Consider the following 24408-nt stretch of genomic DNA (forward strand, 5'->3'; position numbering starts at 1 on the left):
GCCTCTGATCATGGATGGCAGACGCACAAACTAAACCTGTTAACTGATCATTTGAACTGATGACGCTTGTTGTTAAATAACATAATATTTATAAAATAATTACAAGTACTAAAAAAGTAACATAATTAAAAAATAACAAAACAATGAATTATATATGGATTTTTAAAATAGTAATGTTTGCTGTTCAGTTAGTGGTAGAATTAATTTGTTAACGTGATTAGTTTCTTGTTTCATATACCAGTGTTTGACTTTAAAATATACTGCACACCAACAGAACAAACAATATGTTATTGAGTCTTTGTCGTATCCCTGTGGCTGCACACTTCAGTTTCTCACTCTTGTAATTACATAAGCTTAAAGATTAATAACAGTGTAGTTTATTTGTAGTTTAAGGGGTAAATAAAGCCATGTTCTCTTAATCAACCATTTGTATCATAATTATCTGGTCAGTCATACCATTTGAAGTGTGTTTTTTCTCATAGTCGCTGTGTTTATATGTGCGTGTTTCAGAGTATGCCAGTGGGGGATCGTTGTATGAGTATCTATCAAGCGATGCGAGTGAAGAAATCAGCATGAAACAGATCATGACCTGGGCAACAGAGATAGCTAAAGGTATGCACACACAAATGCAGACACACACCCAGTCACAGAAAACAAAGTTGTAACAGGCTGCAAATTCTGCATGCCATTGCTAAATATTAGCAATTAAATAACAGAGACTTTACTGGCTGTTTATTTTGAGCTAATTACAAAAAACTAAATGACATTCGTTAATATGTTATGTAAAATGATAAATTGTGTATTCATGCATTGTATCATATATCGCTAGATGTCCACTGACAGTGTAGATATAACTAAATTTTATGAAAGTTGCTGTAGTAACGTGATTTTTCTCTTGTCTGTCTGCAGGAATTCATTACTTACATGCAGAGGCTCCAGTGAAAGTTATCCACAGGGATCTCAAATCCAGAAATGGTATTTTTGAAAACAGTCAGGTTGTTTGTATGTTTAAAGGCTGTGGTGGCAGTAATAGAAGCCTTGTTAGAGCAGGACGAGTGTGACAGTTTCCATTGACTCACTGACCTGTTTTCCATATCTTTCCTTTCAGTGGTCGTGACAGCAGACAAAGTACTCAAGGTATGTCATAAAAAATGTTACTCAGTTGTTATTCAAAGTTTTCATCCGTTACGTTCTTGTTACATTCTTAATATTAAAGGTGCTAGAAAGAACAACTTTTGGCTCTCTAAAGAACCTTTTAATTGACGGTTCTCTAAAAAAAATTGTGTTTTTCAACTTCAAACATTACCATGGACAATAATTTAGATGCTTTTCCCCTGCAATTAGTAATAAAATAGATGATCTGTTGGCTTGAAATGCACTTTGGACACCTTTATTTTTTTCAGAGGGTGGTGGAATCGTGCACTTGGTTTAACTTGTTTATAAGCTCTGTAAGATTTTGTCCCTAAAATTAAAATTACACAGCATATCATTATTATTATTACTATTATTATTATAGAAATGTAATTAATTTGTTTCTGTACAGTATTGTTTGGAAATGCCAAGTGTAGTTTTGTCTCAAGTTTCTCTTAATATAAATGTTGGAATATGTATTAATGCAGATTTCTGAACATCTCTCTTGTGTGTTTGATTTTAGATCTGTGATTTTGGGGCATCTAAGTTCCACTCTCACACCACACACATGTCTCTGGTGGGCACGTTCCCTTGGATGGCCCCAGAGGTCATTCAGAGCCTGCCTGTGTCTGAAACCTGTGATACGTACTCTTATGGAGTAGTGAGTCTATGCATGTGTGTGTGTGTGGCACAAAAGGATGTGGGACAGAAATCTATTCTGTGACGGTGTTAATCAAAGGCAGGGAGGATGCAAATGGAAAATGCATAGTTTGTTTATCTAAGTGATCAAGGCTAGAGGCAAAACAAGTGTAGCTCATATATGATATGTAAATAATACATAAAGCTTTATTTGTTCAAAAAAACAGTATAAAAGATACACACAAATAAACAAACAAAGAATACATTGTGATTTTATGCATGTGTGTGTGTGTGTTTGTGTGTGTGTGTGTGTGTGTGTGTGTGTTTGTTAGGTTCTGTGGGAAATGCTGACACGTGAGATTCCTTTCAAAGGACTGGAGGGGCTGCAGGTGGCTTGGCTGGTGGTGGAGAAAAATGAGGTAAATCACTTAGAATCACTTTAAATTTACTTACATTGGAACTTAAGAACTTTTTTCCTTCTCTTGTAAAGTTACTTTTTTAAGATACAAGGTTCTGTTGCTATACATTCTTATCTGTGTTTGGATTTCTCTGTGGTTTGTGCATCATAGTGAATGAGATTGTAATGTAGTGAGTGTGTGTGTTGCAGAGGTTAACCATTCCCAGTAGCTGTCCTGCCAGTTTTGCAGGCCTGATGAGAAAATGCTGGGAAACAGAGTCATCGGTAAGAATCAAGTGAAGTCATTTGTCATCACTAAGACTATGTATATTTCCCTTTACACAGTGTTGGTCAGTGTATATTTTGAGTATGAGTTTACACTTTGCAAATACATTATGGGTTTGATATTGCATAGCAACCGCACAATGAAGTTTCAGTTATGTGTGTTGCAAAACATTACAATACATCCCCTTCAGTAAATGCATAGCCACTGTTATATAAGTACAGTATATACATCTCATGCAAAGTGGAATCAGCACAACAAATGCATATTCCTTACTGAAAGAGTGGTCAGTTATTTTTATGAATACATGACCTGATATCAGAAGCATTGCCTGTCTTTTTAGACTTTGTAATGATTCCTAACATCTGAATATTATGCTCATGGAGAACAAGAAGGTTTTTCCATCCTGCTATAATCTTTCTTGTCCAGTTCAGTTTGTCAGGTCACATATCCTCTCAAACACTCCACACCCAGTTCAGTGAGGATGATAAATAGATGTTCTCTGGCTCAGCCCTCATCCTGCCAATCAATAGGGGAAAGTCTTTTATTTACCAGTTCACATGTTTAGAGGTGTATTACAACACTGTTTATAAACTGTTTATATCCCCTCCAGAAAAATGCTTTGCAGGCATTTTTCTTTCTTAGTATGACCTCTTTCATCATGTCTTTAATATAGGAAGTGCCAGTGTTTAAAAAGAATTTGTTTTCTTTGCCGTGTATGATATATTGTGATATTTAAAGTGATGTTTGGTAGTATTTGACTATGTCTGTTCTTCTGGATCAGTTGTTAAAATACTCTGCTCTGTACATGAGTAGCTTGCTGGTTACATTATTTAAAACAAATAATGTAATTGAAGACATTCATTACACAGCTACATTCTCTTTTAAAGCTTTTACAACATTATTACAGGACTTAGTATGAACAATCCAGAGTTTAAGTCAGTAATATGTCTCACATCCCACATTAACTCCTTCATGAAATCCTAAAGGCCTTTTCTAGCCTGAGGTAATCAGAACTGCATGGTCTTCAATATTTGCCCTATACTCATATTCGAGTTTTACCTCTTGCATTGTCATACGGTTATAACGGTTAACATATCTTCTACAGGGAACACATCTAAATAAGGCTTTTTTCTGCAAATTTTAGTGCACAATTTAATGCTGACATATTGGAAAAACAAAAACCTAAAACATAAAATGTGCACAGGCCACATTGATGTTTTATTTTCTGAATTTGTTAAATTCAGCAAAGAAATAGTAACTGTGCATTAAAATGTGCAAAAGTCTTTAGAGGATGTGTTTTTACTAAAGATCAACTAAACATCATTTGAGCATTTTGCATGTGACTACATTGAACTTCCTGTATATGTCTGCAATAATAAGTAAGCTCCTCTTTCCTCTGTCTGAGCCATTTACTTCTGTTTAATCACACATGCAAACTTAACCTCTGATTATAAAATCCACTTGGATTAGCATTACAGAGAAATAGAATCTTTATTTCTGTAGGGTTACAAATGCAGTTGTCTAATGTCTGTTTGAATTAGCAGTCAAATCGAAACATTTCTGCAGTGCCAATATTTTTTTAAGTAATTATGTGCTGTTATGGATATGATTCCAATATCATTGTGCATACTTGCAGAATATACATACTAATGGAATGTATATGGGTTCTGTTCTAGAAACGGCCTTTGTTTAAAGAGATCCTGTCCACACTAGAGGCCATGTGTAATGACAGCCAGCTCTCTGACCAGTGCAATTCCTTCTTACAAAACAAGGCAGAATGGAGGTAATGTTATTGACATGCACACAAGCATATACACACATGATCATACAGTTAACTGAGAAAATATATAATTGGTATTAAAGATGCACATTGGTAACGGTAAGACATTGGAGCCAGTGATGTCATTAACAGAATCATCGCAAAGAATGCATACCAATAAAAGATCACAGAAATCAGTACAAACAAATAATACATAAATTAATTTTAGCTAATAAATTACTTTCAGTGAACAATATATTGAACAACAATTAAAAATTCAAGAACAAGCTGACAGTCTCATTTTGTTGTTGTTGTAGCTTTATATGAAACATAAGCGTGAAATATATCATGGTAGCTGCATATCAAGATAAGTTTTTTTTTTCTGTGGTAATGAAATCCAAGTTAGTATGAGGCATTCTCGTAGTGAAGGCTGGGGTTTCGTCTTTTGGCCTGGTGACAGGCAAGTCTAGAAGATTCTGTGCATCTGATACTATATTAAGAATCTGGAACAGGTCCAGGAGATGAGAACAGGAGATTCCTGTCCCTCAGGTCTTTCCTTCTGCCAAACTATGAGAGAGGGAGAGAGAGAAAGTAAAGTGACTGCAAAAAATAAAACAGAAAGAAAGCCAAGGGCGCATGTGAATGTGAAATTCCGTGTGCGTTTGTCAGGAAAGCGACAAGCAAGGAAATCAATTACACGGGAAGTTTGGGGTGGGAGTGGACGACTTGCTGGGGGACACGGGGAGGGGGCCAGTTGAGTGGGAGGTCTGGGGTTGCGTCACATGTCTGTTTATAAATAATTGCTGTGGGAAGAACATTTACAGACACAATAAGATCTCCTTTGCCCCCTCTGGTGGCCATTACAGTAAATGTGCAAAACAAGTGTTAGTATCATCAGCCCGGTTTCATTGTGTAAGCTAATGTTTAGAAATATGCACAATGTATGCTAGTTTTCCCCAGCTGTACCTTCTGTTGACTGAGAGTATACGTTTGTAAATCTTTTTTCATCCAGGATGTACAAAGAATTTGTCTTGGTGCAAATGTCAACATCAGTTATAAAATACATATATACATATGCAAATACATGCATATATGCATATATAATGTGCATATGCAATATGTTACAATACAATGTGTATCTGATATATGAATGAAAAGTTCTTCTGTGATATGACAGCTGATGTATGTGTGATTCTTCCTAATGTATGTGTTCAGGCGTGAGATCGAGGCCACTCTGGAGCGCTTGAAGAAGCTGGAGAGGGACCTGAGCTGTAAAGAGCAGGAGCTAAAGGAGAGAGAGCGCCGCCTGAAGATGTGGGAGAGGAAGCTCATAGAGCAGTCCAACACCCCGGTGAGTTCTCAGTCTCTCAACTATCACCACTTGCCTGTAGTCAGACAGCGTAACCTGCACTCACGATGCCTGAAGCCCACTCACTCAGCTGCCTCTGTGAGAAATGGGGAAAATGAGTCCTTTTAGTCAGCCCCTTAAACTGCAGTCTTATCACTCACTTACTAATCTTAAGCCCTTTTTTTCAGTAACTTCAGTAACTATTAAGCATGATAACTATTATAAACTAGTCAGTAACTACTATAAACTACTTTATACAACAGTTAGTTTTGATAACACAATCTGATAGGTTGAGAAGCGTTCTACTATTACTTAGCAGTCGGTGCTCAGTGCAGTGATAGGTAATGTGAAAAGAAAACATGCTGCTATCACAAATAATGAGCCTGTTTTTTTCACAATAACTATCATTCCACTGAGCACTGACTGCTAAGTATTGGCTTGCATTGTGCTGAAGATAACCATTTTTAAGGTTCTACTTTGGCACATATAAGAACAGAAACAAATACGTTAGACAGCTTTTGTAAGATAACATTTGATCTGCTGCGCATTTGATCAGAGAAAAAGCAGCCCTACATTAAATTTTGAACAGCTGTTACTGAGAATAAGACATGATCTTATTCTCAGTAACACGTGATGTTGAGTGTTCTGTAGCTTAAATGAACTACACTACTATGAAACTAATATGTTATGTAGTTACAAGAGAAGAGAATTAAAGTGTCGGTCCACACACACACCATTGCAGTTTTAGGGGTTAATCTCTGTTCAGAATGCTGTGTAGTTCAGGACTAGGCACTATATGTCCAAAGGTTTGTAGACACCTGCTCACTCAACATTTTTCTGAAATCTAGTGGATTTATATCTTTGCTGAAGCTAACAGTCTCTATTCTTCTGAGGAAGCTTTCTACAATGAAAACTAGAGAGCTGTATTTGCAGTGCAGCTCACATGTTGTTTGGTTGGTGTTGTTGCTTTGTACAGCATGCTCACAGACAGTAACCAGGTTGTATCCATATTGCTTGGCATAAAATGCTTGCCTATCTCAAATAGGGAAACACTAATGGACTTGTATAGGCGCAACCCTGCTGGCCTTCCTCTGCCTGTTCCACAGAGATTTTCGTCTTTTCTGTAGAACCACCCCTTTCTGTCAAAAACAAATCACCAATTTCCTCCGTTCTAGTTGGTGTTTGTGATCTGAAGCTAATTCCTCCTCTCTCTTTTTTGTTGTTGTTTTCTCTATTTGTGTCTTTTTCTCAACCTGTCATTGTCTCATTGTTCCTTTCTCCCACTTTCTCCTCCCTCTACCTTTTCCCGCTCTCCTCTCAGTTCTTTTTCCCTCTGGCCGCTAAGATAAGCTCGGAGTCATTTTTTGAGTCTAAGCTGGAGGAGTTGAAAAGCTCGGAGCTGTCGTGTGAAATCAGGCGCTCATGTAACGGAGAGCTGGGGGGCATGGCTCTGGAGGCCGTGATGAAGGGTTTGGAGGACATGTTCACTCTGGACCTTCCCTCCTACCCTGTGCTCCACTCGGGCATTCAGGTCAGCATGCAGGCCACGCAGAACTCCTCCAAAATGTGCTCTGTTCGGAATGGACACAAAATCAGCATGATGGCCTTTAACTGGTCTGACGACAGCGACAGCGATTAGCCACTGGACCCCCTTCTCCTAGCATGTGCTTAGATATCAGTTGATTTACCTGCCTCAAGAAACTGTGGCCTTATAACAGGTTTCTGCACAGATGCAAAAATAATGAAGATATAGTACTGAATTAATCATGTTGTAATAACAAATGCTTTTATGAGCTTTTAATGATGGCATAGTTATATGTAGTGTGGATAGAGTTGCAATAATTACCTATTTTTTTCTTAGCTTTTTTAATATTAACAATGTTTTCTCAAAACACAATTTTTAAGTGAAAGAACTGTTGATGTGGAAATCTCCTGTTGAGGTCAGAGGTGAATTTTTGCCCTTTGCTATGTATGGACTGCATTAGCCCACCCTGTCCGGTGCCTTAGGAGTCCTTATGGATGTCATTTATGGGAAATGAAGTGGATGTATAGCGGCATGCTGAGGGGCGACCAAGCAGCGTGTCAGCCTGGCGAGGATGTGGCGCTTTTATGATGAAGTGACATTTCACTGACATTAAGATTGGCCAATTTGAGCAGTGTGGAAAAGCAGTGAGGCTGTGAGAGACGCACATAGGCGAGAAAGGCAAGAGAGGGAGACAAAGAGAGAAAGAGCAAGATTCCCTTCTGCAGAACTCGGTGACACTTTGCTATGAAGACACATTCAGGAAATTCTCAAGTCCTTGGTCTTCCAGCCTGCTGATCAGTTTGTTGTTTTCGTTCTTAGTTTAAAACACTGCATACTTTCTTTATATTGACTGAGTACTGACTGACTGTCTAACATAGTTAACTGCATTAAGAAAGTGGCTGATGTGTGTTTTCTCTTATGTGTGAAAGTATATTTTTAGCAATTTTGAAGCACTTTAGAATAGTATAGTCAGCTATCTCAAGTTTGTTTTTTTAAGATGGTTTTCATAGTTAGTAAAATAGTAGTAACTGGTTTAACAGGGTAAATAAATATTTCACAAACTATTTATACATCTGAGGTGTAAATAGTTTGTTCCTATTGGTTAAAAACTATAGTCCCTATAGTCACATTAATGAAAATAAATAATTGTTTATTAAATTTACATTTAATTATAATGTTTTTAAAATAGAAACTGGAGTGTTCCTACATGGACTCTAAGGAAAAGTGCATTTTGTCTGACAATATTTGCATTTTTGAAATCAAAATAATTTACAATTTCTCCAGTAGTACAGTATCTTGCATTTTTCATTGAGGAATGTCTCAAATCCTGTGTTGTAATTGATATAACAGTATACTATTCTTATTTATGCTGTTTTTTTATCCTGTCTGCTTCTGCCTTTTTCTGTCTTTTGCAATAAAGTTTGTCACAACTCAACCTGAAACTTCATTAAAAGATTTTATGCCCTCATTTTTCTTTTCTGCTTTTCTATAATTTTCTGCCTCCCTCATTTGATCTTTCTGCATTTTTAAATATTGCCCTGTGTTACTCAGTTTTATTGCACTCCAGGAATAAGCCTGACCTCTGGACATCAGCGCTGCTGGAAATAAACATTAGGCTTCAGTGACTCAGACTCACATGACTTGAGGATATAGCAGTGCAGGGTTGGTCTTTTCCGGTAAGGTGTGCATTATGTTACTCATTGATCTGTGACTCATCTTAACTTGAAATAAATCGCATGCTAATCACCACAGTGCTAGTCAAGAGTTTGGACATATCTACTCAGGATTGCAGAATTTTGCTTATTCTTAATACTTTCGAGATTTTATAATAATAACGAAAAAAATTAAAACTGTAAATGTTATGTTAACTATAAATGTATATGTTAACACATGGAATTATGCAGTGACTGAAAAAGTGTTAAACAAAAAAATATATTTTAGATTCTTCATAGTACCCCCCCCTTTGCCTTGATGCAGCTGTAAACACTGTTGGCATTCTCTGAAGCAGCCTCACGAGGAGCCACCTGAGACGCTTTTCTAGCAGGAATGAAGAAGATACACATGTGCTGAACACTTGTTGGCTGCTGAAACCCTTGGTGGGAATGCAGAAGAAATATTATAATAAATACATTTATTTATAATAAACACATATGTGGGCACCAACTGTTATTTATGTTTTAGAAACTTAAGCATTTCTGCATAAGCCTTTGTATCAAAATTTGTTTGAAGCTGCACTATGTAAGATTGAAAGAAGTAAAAAAGGAAGAAGCCTAACATAATAATTTAACAATAGAGGTGTTGTGTCAAATTTTGTGGGAGTTTTCAGACGACGTCATACATTTTTAAGTGTTAACGTCACGTTTTAATGTCTCAAAAAGAAGGTCCAGCTCGTTGTTTCAGTCTTAAAGGGGGAAGGAGTCCGAAGCTCAACCAATGTTACTATATGTTCTTCCACATGTTGCATGCAGCTTTAATAAAAACACATTCTGTAGGGTGTGTCCAAACTTTCGACTAATAATGTACAAGCATGCCCCTGCCTAAATATCAGACACACTCGTACATGTCTGTTTTAGGAACAGCAGCGTCCCATTCTGATGTCACAAAAATAACTGTAGCCTCCACATGTTCTCTAGAACATGCTACTGTGGCTCTGACTGAGCATAAGGTCAGAATATGGCAGTGTTGTCTCAGAAAGCGCTGTAAGGACAGGGTGCGTGCTGTAGCCTGCTGAACTCTGCTGCGCCGGTCAAGGAATTTCAATTACTGAGTCATTCGTGCTGACTTCTTTCTCGTCATGCTGCCTTCATCCCCTCTCTTCTCCGTCAACAGCCTGCTTCCCATCCTCATGAACTCATGCAAGCCATTTGTGAAATACAAGATGGCTGCTTGAAATGCACTATTATGTCACTCTAATTAGGCAAATGTATGTAATGGAACTTTGGCAGGCGATGGATGTTTTTTTACATTATTATTATTTTGTTTACTTCCTCTGATATGAGCGCTACACAGACGGGGGAGTTGAGGGCCCATCTGGCCAGACAGAGGGGAAGTACAACACTTGCTCTCTCGTTCTCTCTCTCTCTCTCTCTCTCTCCCTGCCTTCCTCTATCTCTCTTTTCTCTTTCTCACTCACTCTTAAAATGAGTGACACTCTGTGTTGTAAGAGGTGTGACTCCATGCACAGATTACTGATTCATTTTGATTTCCTCCCCATCATTTCCCACGGCTATATTCTTGTACCGTAATGTTATATGCTAATAACGCAAGTTGTGTTTTGACTGACATTTGCCCGTTAACATATGCCCGTAAATGTTCCCCTGCAGTTTGTTAGGACATTTTGTCAAGAAAGTGCTGCATATCTTTATGTAGCACAGCAAAGGTGTATAACTTAATAATGTTAAGGATGCATTATGTTTCATACAGAATAGTTTATTACCCTTTTATTTGCAGTATGTATATTAGCTTACATGTTACAAAATTCTGAATGCTTTATATTTATATATGTTGGTTGTTTTCATATTTTACTCTCTCTCTTTCTCTCTGTAGCTGCTCCCGAACCTGGCCATCCACGCTTGGACAGAGGAACATGTGGTCAGTATCACTTTATATTCCAGATCCCCACAATAAACAGCGCTGATGCAGTTTTGAGAATTGCAACAGTTTAATTAGTCAGATTTTTACTAAAATGTCCTCAATTTAATGTTTTACAGCACTTCTGGATGTCACAGATCTTTGGGACGGGTAAGAGGTTCTGATAAAATAAAGTGTTGACTATTTCTGTGTTTCTTTTTGTTTCAGGAATATGTACAGTGTCCAATATGTTTCTTCCTGTATGTGTGTTTCTGCAGGACATGAGTGTGAGATGCAGCTTTATGCGGATATCTTCAAGCAGAACCACATCACTGGACGCAGGCTGCTGCTCCTCTCTGAGGCAGATATGAGAGATATGGGCATCACCTCCAAAGGCCACATCATACACCTGAAGGTAAAGCTGCTGCTGTCAGAGATGAGAGGAGCACAAGCGTCTGAGACAGAAAGTTGCCCAGCACGATAACGACATGCTTCCACTTCTAGTCAGTCTTGGCCCTTAAAGGGTCGAGTTTTTTTGAAAGAAAATAGTTAGATTTAGTATGCAAACACTGTTAAAGTTTCAAAATGTATCATTCACTCCACTGTCCACACATTCAACATATGAAAATTAAAGTCCCTAAAACTGAACTACAGTTAAAAATCAAAATAACAACTAAATTAAAAATAAAATCTAATGCAAATTGTAATAAGAATGGTGCATATATGTGTTGTATTTGTCCTTGTATCTCGAAAGCCTTTGCTGTACAGACATTTGCTACTCCTTGATCTAATAAAACTTTACTAAATGTTTCACTGGGTTTTTATTGGTAATGTCTATTCTTGTGATGATAGTGGTAATATCTGTTCTTTATTTTTAGGCCGAAATTGAAAAATTAACCAACGATTACCTGGGACTGTTCCATTTCCCTCCACTAACGAAGGTATGCCTGGAGTTCTGCTCCGTATCTGTTTGATTTCTGGTTATATGGTAATTGAATTCGTCTCACATTGTGACATAAAACCACGTTCATCAGTTGCTGATTCAGTCTTTCCTTCTTCATTCAGTTCACTATTGCGGTAACATTTTGTGTCCTAATGATGGAGCGTTCCCACCTCCTGCCTCTGCCTTTACTGTGAACATGTTGTCTCTTTGACATATGTTAAATGCAGGGTGACGTGATTAGAGTGTTGCTGATGTTGTAATGTTCCCTGTGTCCTCTGTCAGGATGAGTGGGCCCGAGAGGAAGAAGAGGAGGGTTGGAGGAAGATTGTTAGTCTGGAGTTGGTGTTTGGTTATCACTGGAAAGCAGGAACAGGACCAAAGGTGCTACACATTCATTAAGAACATCTACCACTTATATTATCTTACCAAATCTCATTCTGTATTTACCTTGAGAACAATACTGTAGGCTTTGCAGTAGGCTGTTATTTTCAACCTGTGCAGTTTTTTTTTCAGTTTTTCATTACGTAATAGGCATTACTCAGTTTTGGTGAGCTCATCCTGACAACTGAAAAAAAAAAAAAAACTACTGCAGTACTGTAGGAGCTCCAGCCTTGGGAACAGATATCTGGTTCCTGCACTGTGTCTGATGTGCCAAAAAGTTCTCAGTGATACTTTTCTCAGGAAAATATTTTTCCCTCATTTCTTGTTATAATTCATACATTTTTCACCTCGTACCACACATAGCTTGGTGATTTTTTTATTATTATTATTATTTGCAAACAATATTTTATAATCTTATCTATGCTGGGGTTCAGAAGGACGCCTTTTGTTCACTGGGTGATGGCTTGTCATCAGTGTATAGAACTGAGACTCTTTAGGGTGTCGTGATAGCGATACTCTTCACATTTAAGTTGGCATTTCCTTAAATAAAGATGCCTGTTATTCTCCCTTCGGCTATTGACCACCGTCTCACCAAGCACATTTTCTGTTCACAAGATTGTTTTTTTCTTCTTCTTCTTCTCCCCTTTAAAAATAAACAGAAAAAATAGATAAATAAATCTTTCATCTAAAGCGATACTTAGCATCCACCCCCTTTTTGCTAGCAAAGGCTTTGTTCGAATCTCAAAGAGGGGAGAAAGGCCGCTTCTCCACTTGCTGCTTGAATTTAATCAAAAATGGCCCATTTAGCCAGAAGTCATTTTCTTTTTAAAAGGCAAATGTTATTTAATCTTTCAGCTGTTCATTGTCCCATCATAAATAGTCCCCTTTCAGTGCGTGCGGCGGGGCTGAAGCGAGGCCGCTAATTGCCTCCCATTTCTCCTGACATGTGGTGGTTTAGTGGGGAGGAAACTCAGCAGGGAGAAGGAAACAGGAGGCTGAGAAAATGAGAGCTAATTATTTTCCCCTGCCTGGTGTCAGGCTCCGTGTCAGCCTTGTTTTTACAAACTGGAAGGTTTTTTTGCACTAAATAAAACAAACCCGCTCTGCTCACTTTTCCCCTCTCTCTCTCTCTCTCTCTCTCTTTCTCTTTCTCACTCGCCTTCTCTCCTTCTCTTGCCCCCCCCACCTCCCTCACTTGCTCTCTCTCACTCTTCCCCTCTCCATCTTTTTCTCTCTCATTCTCTGTCTCTCTCTCTCTCCCTCTCTCGCTCTGCCTCTCTTCCTTCCCTATCTCCCTCTCTCACTCTCTCTCACTCTCTCTACTCTCCCTCTTTGCTGGCGGTGTCATGGTAGCAGCTGCACTTCTCAAAGACTAAATGAGGGGCCTGCGATTGTGCACTGGCCATCTGACAGGCAGCGAGTGTGCTGTTAATGAGGATATCAGCGCTGAGTCGAGGGAAAGGTGCTGAATTATGTATGAGGCGTCATTAGACGCTCGCTGTGCTGGCCGCTATCACAGCACATTGTTTCTGCCGGTGTGATTAGGCCGGGCCCAACAGCGGGGCCAACGCTGGGCCAACACGCTAGCAGCCCGTTCCAGCGAGGAGGAGCCTGGCAGCTTTACAGGGCCACAGGGCTTCTGACATCGACGCTTTGAGGACCTCTGACACTGACGCTTTGAGATCCATCCAGCACGCTCACACATACTCACTCATACATACAAAAACGTGCCCTCGGCACACACGCTCCTCCATCCAGGATCCACATGTGCCTCCTTTAAACACATACACACTCCTGATCCCAGTACAGATGAGTGTGTATGTGTCTCTCCTGTGATGTGTCCTCTGATTTTCTGTACACAGCAGATTGGCTCGCAGCAAAGGCAGTAGAAGCAGTGCGTTTTAAGTAACGACCTGTGCCTGGTGCTGTGGGCTGGAGGAGCGGAGGAATCATTACTGCTCTGTCAGCATGTGCACTGTGCACACAGCCAGCCACCTTTAACATGCCCTCTGATGAGGGCCACATTTCCGTTGCTAATGTGAATGAGAGTGGATGTTTATAGGCTCACTTGCACACATTTTTGCCTCCTTGTAGTGTGCATTTCTTTTTTTTTCCTAATTTGTTTTTTTTTTTCCTGTGTTGGTGCAGGGGTTTGTGTATTTCTTAGGATTGTTCTTACCAAAGTTAGAATTAGCAACATACTTGAAGTAGGTCTGCATACGCAGATCATTATGTGGGGCACAGATTGATCAGACTATGATTTTCACAAAGTGACTCAACACATGAAAACAAGTAAACAAGTCTTCCATTTTAATACTGAATTTAGCATGCCTTTACTGGAAATTTACCTCACTGTACTAAACTGAATTTAGCATGCCTCAGAACTGGAAAGTGTGCAGCACCTACAAGTGGTCACTCACAGGACAAGAAGGATGGGGGCATCAAAGAGTGGATTTTTCAATAAGGATGCACTTGCCCTCAGCTAGGCTAGCTGGAGTGGGCTAATTAGCTAAGCAAACTTTCACTGCTTTTTTAAGACGTCTGAGTATAACATACATACACTCTGTAAGCTTCAGATTTACAATGCAACCCAAAGGCTCACAAGCAGCACAACTAAGCGTTGGCACCACCATCTGGAAATTATAAATTCGATCCCCGGTGATGCCACAGCCATCTGTGGCCAGGAGTCAAAGAGAGCGTGACTGGCCTTGCTCTGTCTGGATAGGTAGGAAGGTCCTCCTTCTCCCCATCTCTCAGTGATATGCTAGCCGATGTGGATGTCTGTTAGCTTATGTAACAGAATTAGCAGTTAGCATTCTCTCCTGTGTGCTTTGAGCTGTATATTTATGTTGTGTTAGTGGAAGTTCAGAAAGATGTGGTGGCTGATGTGACGTGACTCTGAGGAAGTACATACTAGCCTTCACACTCCCAGCTTGATGTCTTCCTGTGAATGTGGGGTACCTTGCTAGCGGGTGGATTAGCCACAATTAAATTGGGGAGAAAAATGTAAAATAGTGAATGCTGAAAAGAAAAGAATGCTGCTTTAAGTCTACATTCAGGCTAGCTTAGTCCCTCACCTCTTTAGGGGGCTATATAACGTCACTTGAGTTAAAACAGTAATGGAATGGCTTTTAAGCCATTGGGAATCTCTGTGAATTGGGGGGTAAGTCAGCAAGTCAGTGAGGGCAAGTCAGCAAGGGCATGTTGAAAACAGTATGGAAATGGAACAATGGTCTGTAACTACAGTATAGAGTAGCAAGGATTCTACCAAGTATTTTGCTTAAGGGTTTCAAAAGTGGTGCAAACCCAAATATTAGCCCAATGTTATAACAATGCTGAAGACCCTATAGTTAGGATATTATTGTACTCTCAGTGTAATGAATTTGACTTGGCACCCCAGAAAATCCACTTTAATTAAAAATACTAATGTTGCATTCATTTACATGTTGCAGTCACATTCAGAGACAAATGCCCCTAGTTTTCTCTACCTATTAATTTCTAAGTAGTATCAGTAGTATAAGAACTGTCAGGTCTATCCACTGATGTCCTCTGATGTCCACTTCAGTATATTTAAAATGCTAGGTCATTGAGCATCGTTCCCGCATGTCTTATTCTCTCTTTGGTGTGCCCTCTGTAGGACTGCAAATGGAAAATGTACATGGAGCTGGACGGTGATGAAGTTGCCATAACCTATATCAAGGATGTCACCTTTAATGCAAATAGACCAGATGTGGACGTGTTAAAGATGACCAAGGTGCGTTCTAATAGCACCACAGTTACACAGCATGACACTGTATGATGAAATATGGACTTACATATAATAAACACTGATTGTATGCACTCTCAATTCTTTTCAGCCACCATTTGTGATGGACAAGTGGATTGTTGGCATATCTGACAAACAGACTGTTGACTGCATTATAAATTATGAGGTAATGAAAATTCATAAAATCAGCACAAGGCATTTTGAAAAACACATCTCTTCAATTCGCTATGCATGTTGCATGCTTTTCAAATACGTCATACATTATAGTACTACAATGAATGTGGAAGGCGTTCCTCTTTACTTTTACCCAATCTAGAATCACATCCTCCTATACACTTCATGCAAATGAGTTGCTTGTTTTGGCCCTTAGATGTCGCAGGTATCACTGGCGATAGCAAAAACATGTTGCAGTTTTATATTATTATGTCTCACTCGTACCTCATTGAAACAAGTAGAGAAGTTCCGTGGAAAATGCAGAATTTAAACTTTCAATAAATGCCACATTTGTGTTTGTAAGTAGAAGGTGTGACATTTTATTATAAACTGAATCTGATAAAAATTATTGTGTAAACAGTCTTGATTTGTGGAAAGAATAGACATCCTTTTTACATTTTTTAATCTTTTTTTACATTAAAACAAACAGAAAAAGTTGAACGTGTACACTCAAACCTGTCGATTCAGAATGTAAATTGATTGTAAATGGAATTTGTTTTGTAATTAACAAGTAATTGTATGTGTAATTACATGTAAATAATTATGTAGTGTAAATCAAATGCATAGCAAGATGGCAAAAAGACAGGGAGCTTGTCCAGCCAGCTGGACTCATTGTAGTGCAGTTTCCTATCCCACCATGTCCAAACTTCTCTTGGGCACAAGAGGAAGGTTGCAGAGCTCAGTACCTGCTCGTCTCTCACCTTGTGCTTGTTTTGTCTTCAGAGTGATGTCAAGTCTCCAAAGAGCACTAGACATATGCACTTAGTGCAGTGGAGCCCAGCCAGTGGGGGAGACGATATCAAAGCTGTAGAGCTGCTCATAGAGACTGCACCATCAAATGGGGAAGGAAACTACAGGAGTCGCTCCAACTCTGGTAATGGGCTTTACTCTTGGGAACCACTGAAAATTCTGAATGGAAAAAGAACATTCAGTGTTTTCAGTTATGTTTTTTACTTTTATGAATTTTCATGATTCAGATGTGTATGTGATTTCCACATGAATGAGATACGGTACAGAAACACATTTGTCTTCTACTTCACTATTGGCAATAATTGTGTTAATGTATTTGATTCATGTGGAAATGATGTGTACAAATTTGAATCAAGTAGATCAGCACAGCACTGGAGCAACACCATTCCATTTTCAGTTCCAGTCTCCCTTTTTGACACTTTTTCTTTGTTCACAAATTTTGAATGCCAGCTTCCCTTAACTTTGTGTGACCATTTTATGATGAATGCATCTATAGAAATAGAATAAAATTAAATGGAATAAAATCTTGCTAGGTTAACGTGTTAAAAGTCAAGAATATTTTTTTCTTCTCATGTGAAGTTAACATTTTGGAGATACAATTTTTTTGTTCTGGTAACGACAAAATTCAGTATGGCCTAGTTGCATTATAGTAATACAGTGTAGTTAATCTGCTTGACATAGTGTTAAAATGATACTTGCTCTATCGACTATAAAAATGTAAGGGAAAACAGGTACATGTTGACCTGTCCATACGTTGTATTTTATTGGTTTTATTCGTCTTGCTCTGACAGGTATTGACCCTCAGTGGATTTCCAGTCTGAGGTTTAAGCAGATGAAGGAGAACCTAACCCAGGAGCGCAACAATGGCACACCCAACAGCCTCTCAGTCGAATCCATGACCCTCCCGCAGTTTCTGTCTGCCTTTGGGAACCAAACTTCATATGCTTCAGCTGTGCGAAAATCGCCCAATCGCAATCCATTCTCACTGTGGGCCAGCTCCAGAAGCTCTTCACCTACACTCTCTACCAAACTCTCCTCTCTCCACCTGGGATCAAAGGGCAGTAGCCCATCCAGTACGACCTCTGAGAGTGCATCGGAAAGAGATCGCCCTGTTAGTGCAGGAGATATGTACAAGTACCCCAGAAACAACTATCATGGCGGTATGACTGTGCCCGGAGCAGGGGACAGGAAGCTTTCTAAAGTCTCCAACCATATGTCTCAGGGTGCGACTAGAGGATTTCAACACAGTGGACGACCTCGGAACAACAACACTGTGGTACAACAGAACCACCCAAGAATTATACCAGGGATGGCAACGGTGACAGTGGAAAAGCAGAAGAATGAAGCAGAGGAGACCAAAGGCAACGAGGGAGGGTGGATTAAAGTAGAACGCAAAAAGCCTCCCAAGCAAGAGTATAAGCAGCAGGACCAGAGACAGCTCAGAGGCCGTCCACGAAGAGGAGGACGAGGGGCAGGACGTGGGCGGAGCTAGAGGGTTTTATTCTGTATGAGTGGACATTCAAAATGTCCAAGATGAACTGTTTTTATCATAACAAGAGCATTAATCCAAGAAACTCAGATACCGTGGGACACATCATTTACAGAGGGTAGACAAATGAGGAAAAAATATGTGAAAATGGGTCAAACTTAAACTAATGAGAATTATTTTGAAAGAAATTTAGACATGCTACATTTTTTTAATGTAAAAGATTTTTGCAAAACAGATGTTTATTTATTTATTTTTTATTTATTCTGATAGATTTATGCGAACTAAAAATAGACTTGAGTCTGTTGACCCTAAGTGCAAAGGTTCGGCTACAAAATGTGATTTTTAGCATCCAACACCCATCCCTAATTAATGAGTTCAGACAATGATGACAACAGTGCTATCTGGATGTGGATGTGTGTTTAGTATTCATTATGCATCTGCATGTTAGCAAGTAATTAAAAATGGCATTTTTCTGTGAGTGGAAGAAGAACTAATCAGTAAAGGGAATCTTGGCATAAGACTCATGAAGACTTTAGGACAGGGCGAGGAACATCTCCTGATTTGTTGTCTTTTTAACACATTTTCTATACCTGGAAGACCAAAGCCTCCAACCCTCTTGCTGCCAGTTATTCCACACAAAGGATCTTCTTTTTCTGAATAATACTCCAGTAATTTTCATTAGAAATTCTTCAAGAGGTCTGTGATGAAGACAAAAGACAGACTCTAATTAAATTATCTGGGACTTTACATTATTTGACTACCCATTGTAAATTGGTGTGTGGGCCTGTGTCTGATGCACAATAAGCAACCTTAAATGAACTGTGACAAGTTTTATTGTCGAAGGGTTTAAGGGGTTTTATTTTGACATGACCAAGGCAATGTTTTAAAACAAGTTATTGTTAAACTATAAAAATATTTGTTTCAATAAAATAAAGTAAAATAAATAAAATAAAGATTTTAAAAATTGTAGTATGTTTCTGTTTCTGCCACTACAAAGTGAAGGATGTGGGTCACCAGAGCGAATAACGCGCGCTTCACGCCCTCTCATGCAAATAGTTTAAAGCCATTTGGCGCCACGGCTAAAGATCCTGAAAGGAACTTATGTTTAAATTTGCCGTTTTTACCCTACTGATGTGAACTCGGTCGCATCTTATGAGTAGATCATAACTATATAATTGATTTACAGTGAAACGTTATATGACATACGTAATTATATCTAGCGTTAAGTTGACTTATTTAGTATTTTTTAGGCATCTTGCAGGACTTCGCCGTGGCGCGCAGTGTTGCCACGCCTCTCGAAAATTTCCCGCGAACTTCCAGGCTAAGCGCCCTGCAGTAAGGCTTTTCTCCTTCTTACACTCACTGCTGCAGGACAGGACGGGACAAGAGAAGACAAGACAATGCGCACCAAGGTAGGCAAACACGCTCAGTTGTTCCTTTTAGCAGCTAATATTGTTTGTTTGTTTTTTTGTTTTTTGCACAAATGTACAGTTTCCTTTTTAATGTCCTGTAATGTTTTAGCTAGCTTACGTTAGGTTCATTTCTTTTATAGCTAGTTATACTGGGTCTTAGCTTAAGCTGCTGGTTCGTTAAGTAGTTATTGTGCGCCATTTTAATTTTTATTGTGGCTAAAAATTCGAGATTTTGCGCAGCTAAAAGGTTTTCTTATTAAAGTGTTGCTAAGCTCGTTAACTTCGTGAAATGCATGAATGCAACACAGGGAATTTCAGTAACTTTAAACTCAATCATCGAGGCATGTTTCCTTCAGAATTAGCATTGTTTCGGTTTGCTTTAGTGTTGTTTATTGTTGTTTACTCCCTCCCCTTATTTTGTTCGGTAAGGTAGGAAAACTAGGAGAGACATGCCTAATCTGAACAAACTCCTCACAACTTTTTCAACCATTTTTTTTCTTCTCGAAGAAGTAAAGGTGCGTGTTTGTGCTGACTGCTTTGGTGTGGTTTTCCTCCCCCTGCAGAGACAGCAGCCCCCTCCCCCCACCAGAATGAACCTGAGGAGTTATCGAAACTCTTCTCTGGTTCCCATAGAGACCTCCTCCTCCTCATCTTCCTCAGACGACAGCTGCGACAGCTTCGGCTCTGATGGCTTTGCAACTACGGTACAGTAATCTAAGATTAAGAAATCCCACCCTATAACAAACATGCTTCCCCACTTTTAGTGGTTGCCATTGTTCACTAGTAACTAGTAGCAGCATTCCCACCTTTACATTCGCAACAGTGTTTCACGAAGTTCACTGTTGTTTTTTGAAAAGACTCTGAAGTGTACATTTCCCCTCACACAGAAGAGGCCTGTCAGACAAACAAGAAGCTCAGCTAAGACAGGGAAAGTTTTCAAAGCCCCCTCAGTGTCTGAGGAGGAAGCCTGCAGTGGCTTTGAGGAGAATGACTTCAGTAATGAGATGAGTACCATGGTGAGTTGCAGCAAAATTAATTTTACTGTTCATCGTGTACCATTTTTAGTTGGTGTATGCATCACAGCTTTTATCTTTATTGATTCATTCACTTACATTGTCGTCATTTCAGAAAATGGATTCCGACTCGGATTCTTCAGAGTCTTTGAAAAGACCTCGTCGCTCCTTCACTCTTAGAGTGGCCATGAAGTTCCCCGCCAAAAAAGCCAATCAGAAGAAGTCGGCGAGTCCTCGGGCTGCTCCTCAACCCAAAGACCCAGAGTCCGACTCAGATGAGGAGGAGAACTTCGTTGCAAAGAGAGCACTCAATATTAAAGAGAACAAGGCTATGGTAAGCCATTTCCTATACAGCACATAAATTACTTAAGATAATTAAGGTACTGATAACAATAGGAAAGCTTTGCTTTTGAAATGATCATCTAGACATACAGCACACATTACTGTAGAATCATTACAGAATCAATTACATGGTAATTGAAGCTAGTTTGTAAGCAAATATATGAAATAATATTTTACTTTTTCCTTTTTGTAGCTGGCAAAGCTAATGGCAGAGTTGAACAAAGTTCCTGGTCTTATCCCTAGGAGGATGTCTCTACCAATGACTAATACGGTGAGTCACAGAGCAAATACTTACTAAGTACATGTGCATAACAGTGATTTGTGATAAGAACATGTAAAAATGATTTTTGTCCTAGAGATTGAAGGATTTGAGAGAGTTAACTGATATTTAACCAGGTTCTTCCCCTTCTCCCTGTATGTGTAGCCTCGGCGTGTTCCTCGCCGTTCTCTGGGAACACCTGGAGTTCGGAGGAAGAATCCTGAACGTACATCACGGCCTCACACTCGCTCACGTTCACGGGTGGATGGTCCCCCTACTCCTCCTCCTGAAGAAGAGTCTGAGGACAAGTTCAGCCTGGTCCGCAGGAACAGATACAGCGAAGATGATGATTATGAACCAGTAAGATGTTGGGCTTGATGGGAGGGTGGAATCTTGTTTATCCCTGAAGTGTTTTATGTATTTTCTTTGGCTTCTCTGCCAACGTGTTCATATACATAGGCACACAAAGTGTTAAGCTGTTCTGTATTTCACTTAAAATGTTTTTGTCTAGGAGCCGCGCCGACGACGCACCTACACTGGTGTTCTTGCCATCCCCCACGTGATAAGACCTGTGGAAGAAATTACCCAGGCAGAACTGGACAATATCTGCTTCAATGTCAGAGAGAAGGTCTATAACCGCAGCACTGTAAGTTTCCCAGTTGTTTACATCTGAATTTGTGCCACTGCTCTCTGCCCATGTGTCCTCGGTCTGCCCCATGAGGAGCGAGAGTGTTGTTTGTCAGTATGGCCACTGTTTGCAATTTGGTCTGGAATTGCAAAGAAACTGGTCTTAAGGTCTGTCTGTACTGTAGGGTTCCACCTGTCACCAGTGTCGTCAGAAGACAACAGATACCAAGACTAATTGCCGCAACCCAGAATGTGTAGGGGTCAGGGGTCAGTTCTGTGGACCTTGTCTGCGGAACCGTTATGGAGAGGAAGTCCGGGATGCTCTGCTGGACCCGGTGAGTACAGGAAACACTGTTTCTGTCTGTACTTGATGTTGAGTGAGCAGTGCTTTTATACAGCACTTTAAACTGTGCAGACTGACATTTTATGAAAGGTGTGAAATCCGGTACATAATATTTAACCATAGACATGGCACTGATTTACAGGTCAGAAAGATGAATCCCAAAGAAAGACTCAACAACAAAGGCCAAACAGGCCACAAAAATACTGAATTTATTAACCAGACATAGTGCTCAAGTACTATAAAACAAAGTTGGACATTGGAGCCAACATGCTGCAATGAATACACAAATACAAAACATCTTGACTCAGTCTGGGGTGTGGCATATCTTAACATTCAGTGACTAATTGTAAGCAGTTGGAGTAGGTACTCTACAGTTACACAATCATCCAATCACAATCAGTTAAACTTTTTTTTTTTTTTTTAACCATATTTGGTTGATCATTCGTTCATGTCAAAGAGTGTTGGATATGCACATGACTGAGATGTGACTCTCTTGCAGGAGTGGCGCTGCCCCCCATGCAGAGGCATTTGTAACTGCAGCTTCTGCAGGGCCAGAGAGGGCCGTTGTGCTACAGGTGTGCTGGTCTATCTGGCCAAGTACCACGGCTATGACAATGTTCATGCTTACCTGAACAGGTAATGTTTTATTCATTTGATTGTTAGCATGTCATACGTGTTGCACAGAACGCAGAATGATATGTTATACAACAAGTGTTAAAATGGAGTCTTGACATTTATATCCTTTTTTCTGTCTTTAGCCTGAAGAAGGAGTTGGAGGAGACTGAGTGAGGAAAAAACGGCAGCCCCTGTTCAGCCCTGCTGATTTTAATTGACCACTGCCTGTTTTTGGTTCTGTATGTTTTCAGAATTTGAATAGGATGTTTCAGAACTTCATGCAAGTTCACGTGCCTTTTGAGTAGCCAATTGAAAATGGTCTACACAAGTTTTAAAATTTACATTGTTTTAAATGTATAAAGTTACCAAGTTGTTGATTTTTGTTTAGTGGCAGGAAAACTGAAAAACTGTTTTATAATTTTGCTTACATGATTTTGACAGCTTGAGCATGTTTTTAATGTCTCTCAGATCCATAGATTTTTATTCAGCCTTTCATACACTGTAAAAAAATACTGTTTGAATGATATATTTTTTTTACATAGTCTTCCTATGTGTTAAATAAAAGGAGGGAGGCAGAAAATTGAGCAGCAGTCATATAGTGACTTCTCTTTTAAGAAACTGTTCATGAACTTTGTTCAACACTTGTTCTTTCATCCAATAAATGCATTATAGTTTCTAATTTGTGTGCTGTCCCAGTTCATCTTCAGTTTGCCTCTGAAGTAAATTACTGTAAGTTTCCTTTGTGTAATGTAAGGAATCATCTGAAATGCATTTTTTTCTTTTCCACACTTTATAGCCAACATGGCTATTTTTTGCTATTAAATAATATAAACAGTTGGTTTTGGGCTTTTGAGTTGCAAGAAGCTATGCACGTATGTATGTATTTTTTTTTTTAACCTTTATATTATTTGTGTCAGAAAAAATGCTTATAAAAGTGTCCACAAAACATTATTGCATACAAAATAATATAGTGGAGCCCCAATTTTGCTTAAAGCCTGTACATGTTTATTACTGGCTCTATGGGGTTAAATGTAGATGTGCATTTAATATAGGTGTTTCCCCACATTTCTGCTCCTCACATACCTAAACCAGGCTATTAAGAACAGTGACTACCTGGTTCAGGTGTGTGGAGCTGTGAGAGTAGGTGGTTTGGAGGGGTCGTGTGAACTGTTTTAAATAAGCCACTATGAAAAGCCCTATTGGTGCTGGTTGTGCCCCAGCCTGTGTCCTTCAGTGCGTCTGTGTAGTGGGGAGGGCAAATGTTCTCCTGCCCCATCTCCCCTTCTGTCCCGCTTTTACTAGAGCAGTCTGATATACTGCATCGCCTGCTCAGAGCCTTCATTAGAGAACTGCCACTAATGGTGTGGAAATAATTAGCAGACTCTAATGGGAAATCTTATACCTGTAAATCATTTTTCTTATTAAAGCATATTAGTGTGCTCTCTCTCTCTCTCTCTCTCTCTCTCTATCTATCTATCCCCCCCCCCTCTCTCTCTCTCTCTCTGCATGCGTGAACAGTGTACAGTCTTGTACAGTCTGTTTCCTTTTACCTCTTTGCCTCAAATCAGTTGACATGATTTTAAGGCACATGGTCTACAGT

The 24408-nt window shown here is 39.4% G+C and overlaps 2 protein-coding genes across 5 annotated transcripts in view; both read left to right on the top strand.

The window, feature by feature from the left end:
* The window catches only part of zak (sterile alpha motif and leucine zipper containing kinase AZK), a 28408-nt gene extending 9262 nt beyond the window's left edge, over window positions 1–19146 (top strand). Inside the window, exons 4-20 of one of the 4 annotated variants that reach the window (XM_036566496.1) lie at window positions 511–612; window positions 910–975; window positions 1109–1137; window positions 1655–1792; window positions 2103–2189; window positions 2378–2452; window positions 4130–4236; window positions 5428–5563; window positions 10632–10676; window positions 10796–10826; window positions 10934–11070; window positions 11534–11596; window positions 11881–11979; window positions 15617–15733; window positions 15837–15911; window positions 16682–16832; window positions 17500–18200. In XM_036566496.1, the coding sequence (XP_036422389.1) occupies window positions 511–612; window positions 910–975; window positions 1109–1137; window positions 1655–1792; window positions 2103–2189; window positions 2378–2452; window positions 4130–4236; window positions 5428–5563; window positions 10632–10676; window positions 10796–10826; window positions 10934–11070; window positions 11534–11596; window positions 11881–11979; window positions 15617–15733; window positions 15837–15911; window positions 16682–16832; window positions 17500–18200 (2159 nt within the window). Of the gene's footprint in view, window positions 1–510; window positions 613–909; window positions 976–1108; window positions 1138–1654; window positions 1793–2102; window positions 2190–2377; window positions 2453–4129; window positions 4237–5427; window positions 5564–6881; window positions 9013–10631; window positions 10677–10795; window positions 10827–10933; window positions 11071–11533; window positions 11597–11880; window positions 11980–15616; window positions 15734–15836; window positions 15912–16681; window positions 16833–17499 lie in introns of those variants that run through there. The other 3 variants (XM_036566485.1, XM_036566506.1, XM_036566514.1) reach the window with 3 other exon arrangements.
* Window positions 19147–19485: 339 nt separating this feature from the next.
* On the top strand, window positions 19486–22983 carry cdca7a (cell division cycle associated 7a). The gene is made up of 10 exons (XM_036566526.1): window positions 19486–19609; window positions 20173–20313; window positions 20497–20625; window positions 20738–20956; window positions 21158–21235; window positions 21389–21583; window positions 21735–21869; window positions 22036–22185; window positions 22693–22829; window positions 22952–22983. Exons 1-10 carry the CDS (start codon window positions 19598–19600, stop codon window positions 22980–22982), a joined length of 1227 nt encoding a protein of 408 aa, XP_036422419.1. The 5' UTR covers window positions 19486–19597; the 3' UTR covers window position 22983.
* The last annotated feature ends 1425 nt before the right edge of the window (window positions 22984–24408 follow it).

Source organism: Colossoma macropomum, unplaced genomic scaffold (genome assembly GCF_904425465.1).
Source record: "Colossoma macropomum unplaced genomic scaffold, Colossoma_macropomum, whole genome shotgun sequence".
NCBI lineage: Eukaryota > Metazoa > Chordata > Actinopteri > Characiformes > Serrasalmidae > Colossoma > Colossoma macropomum.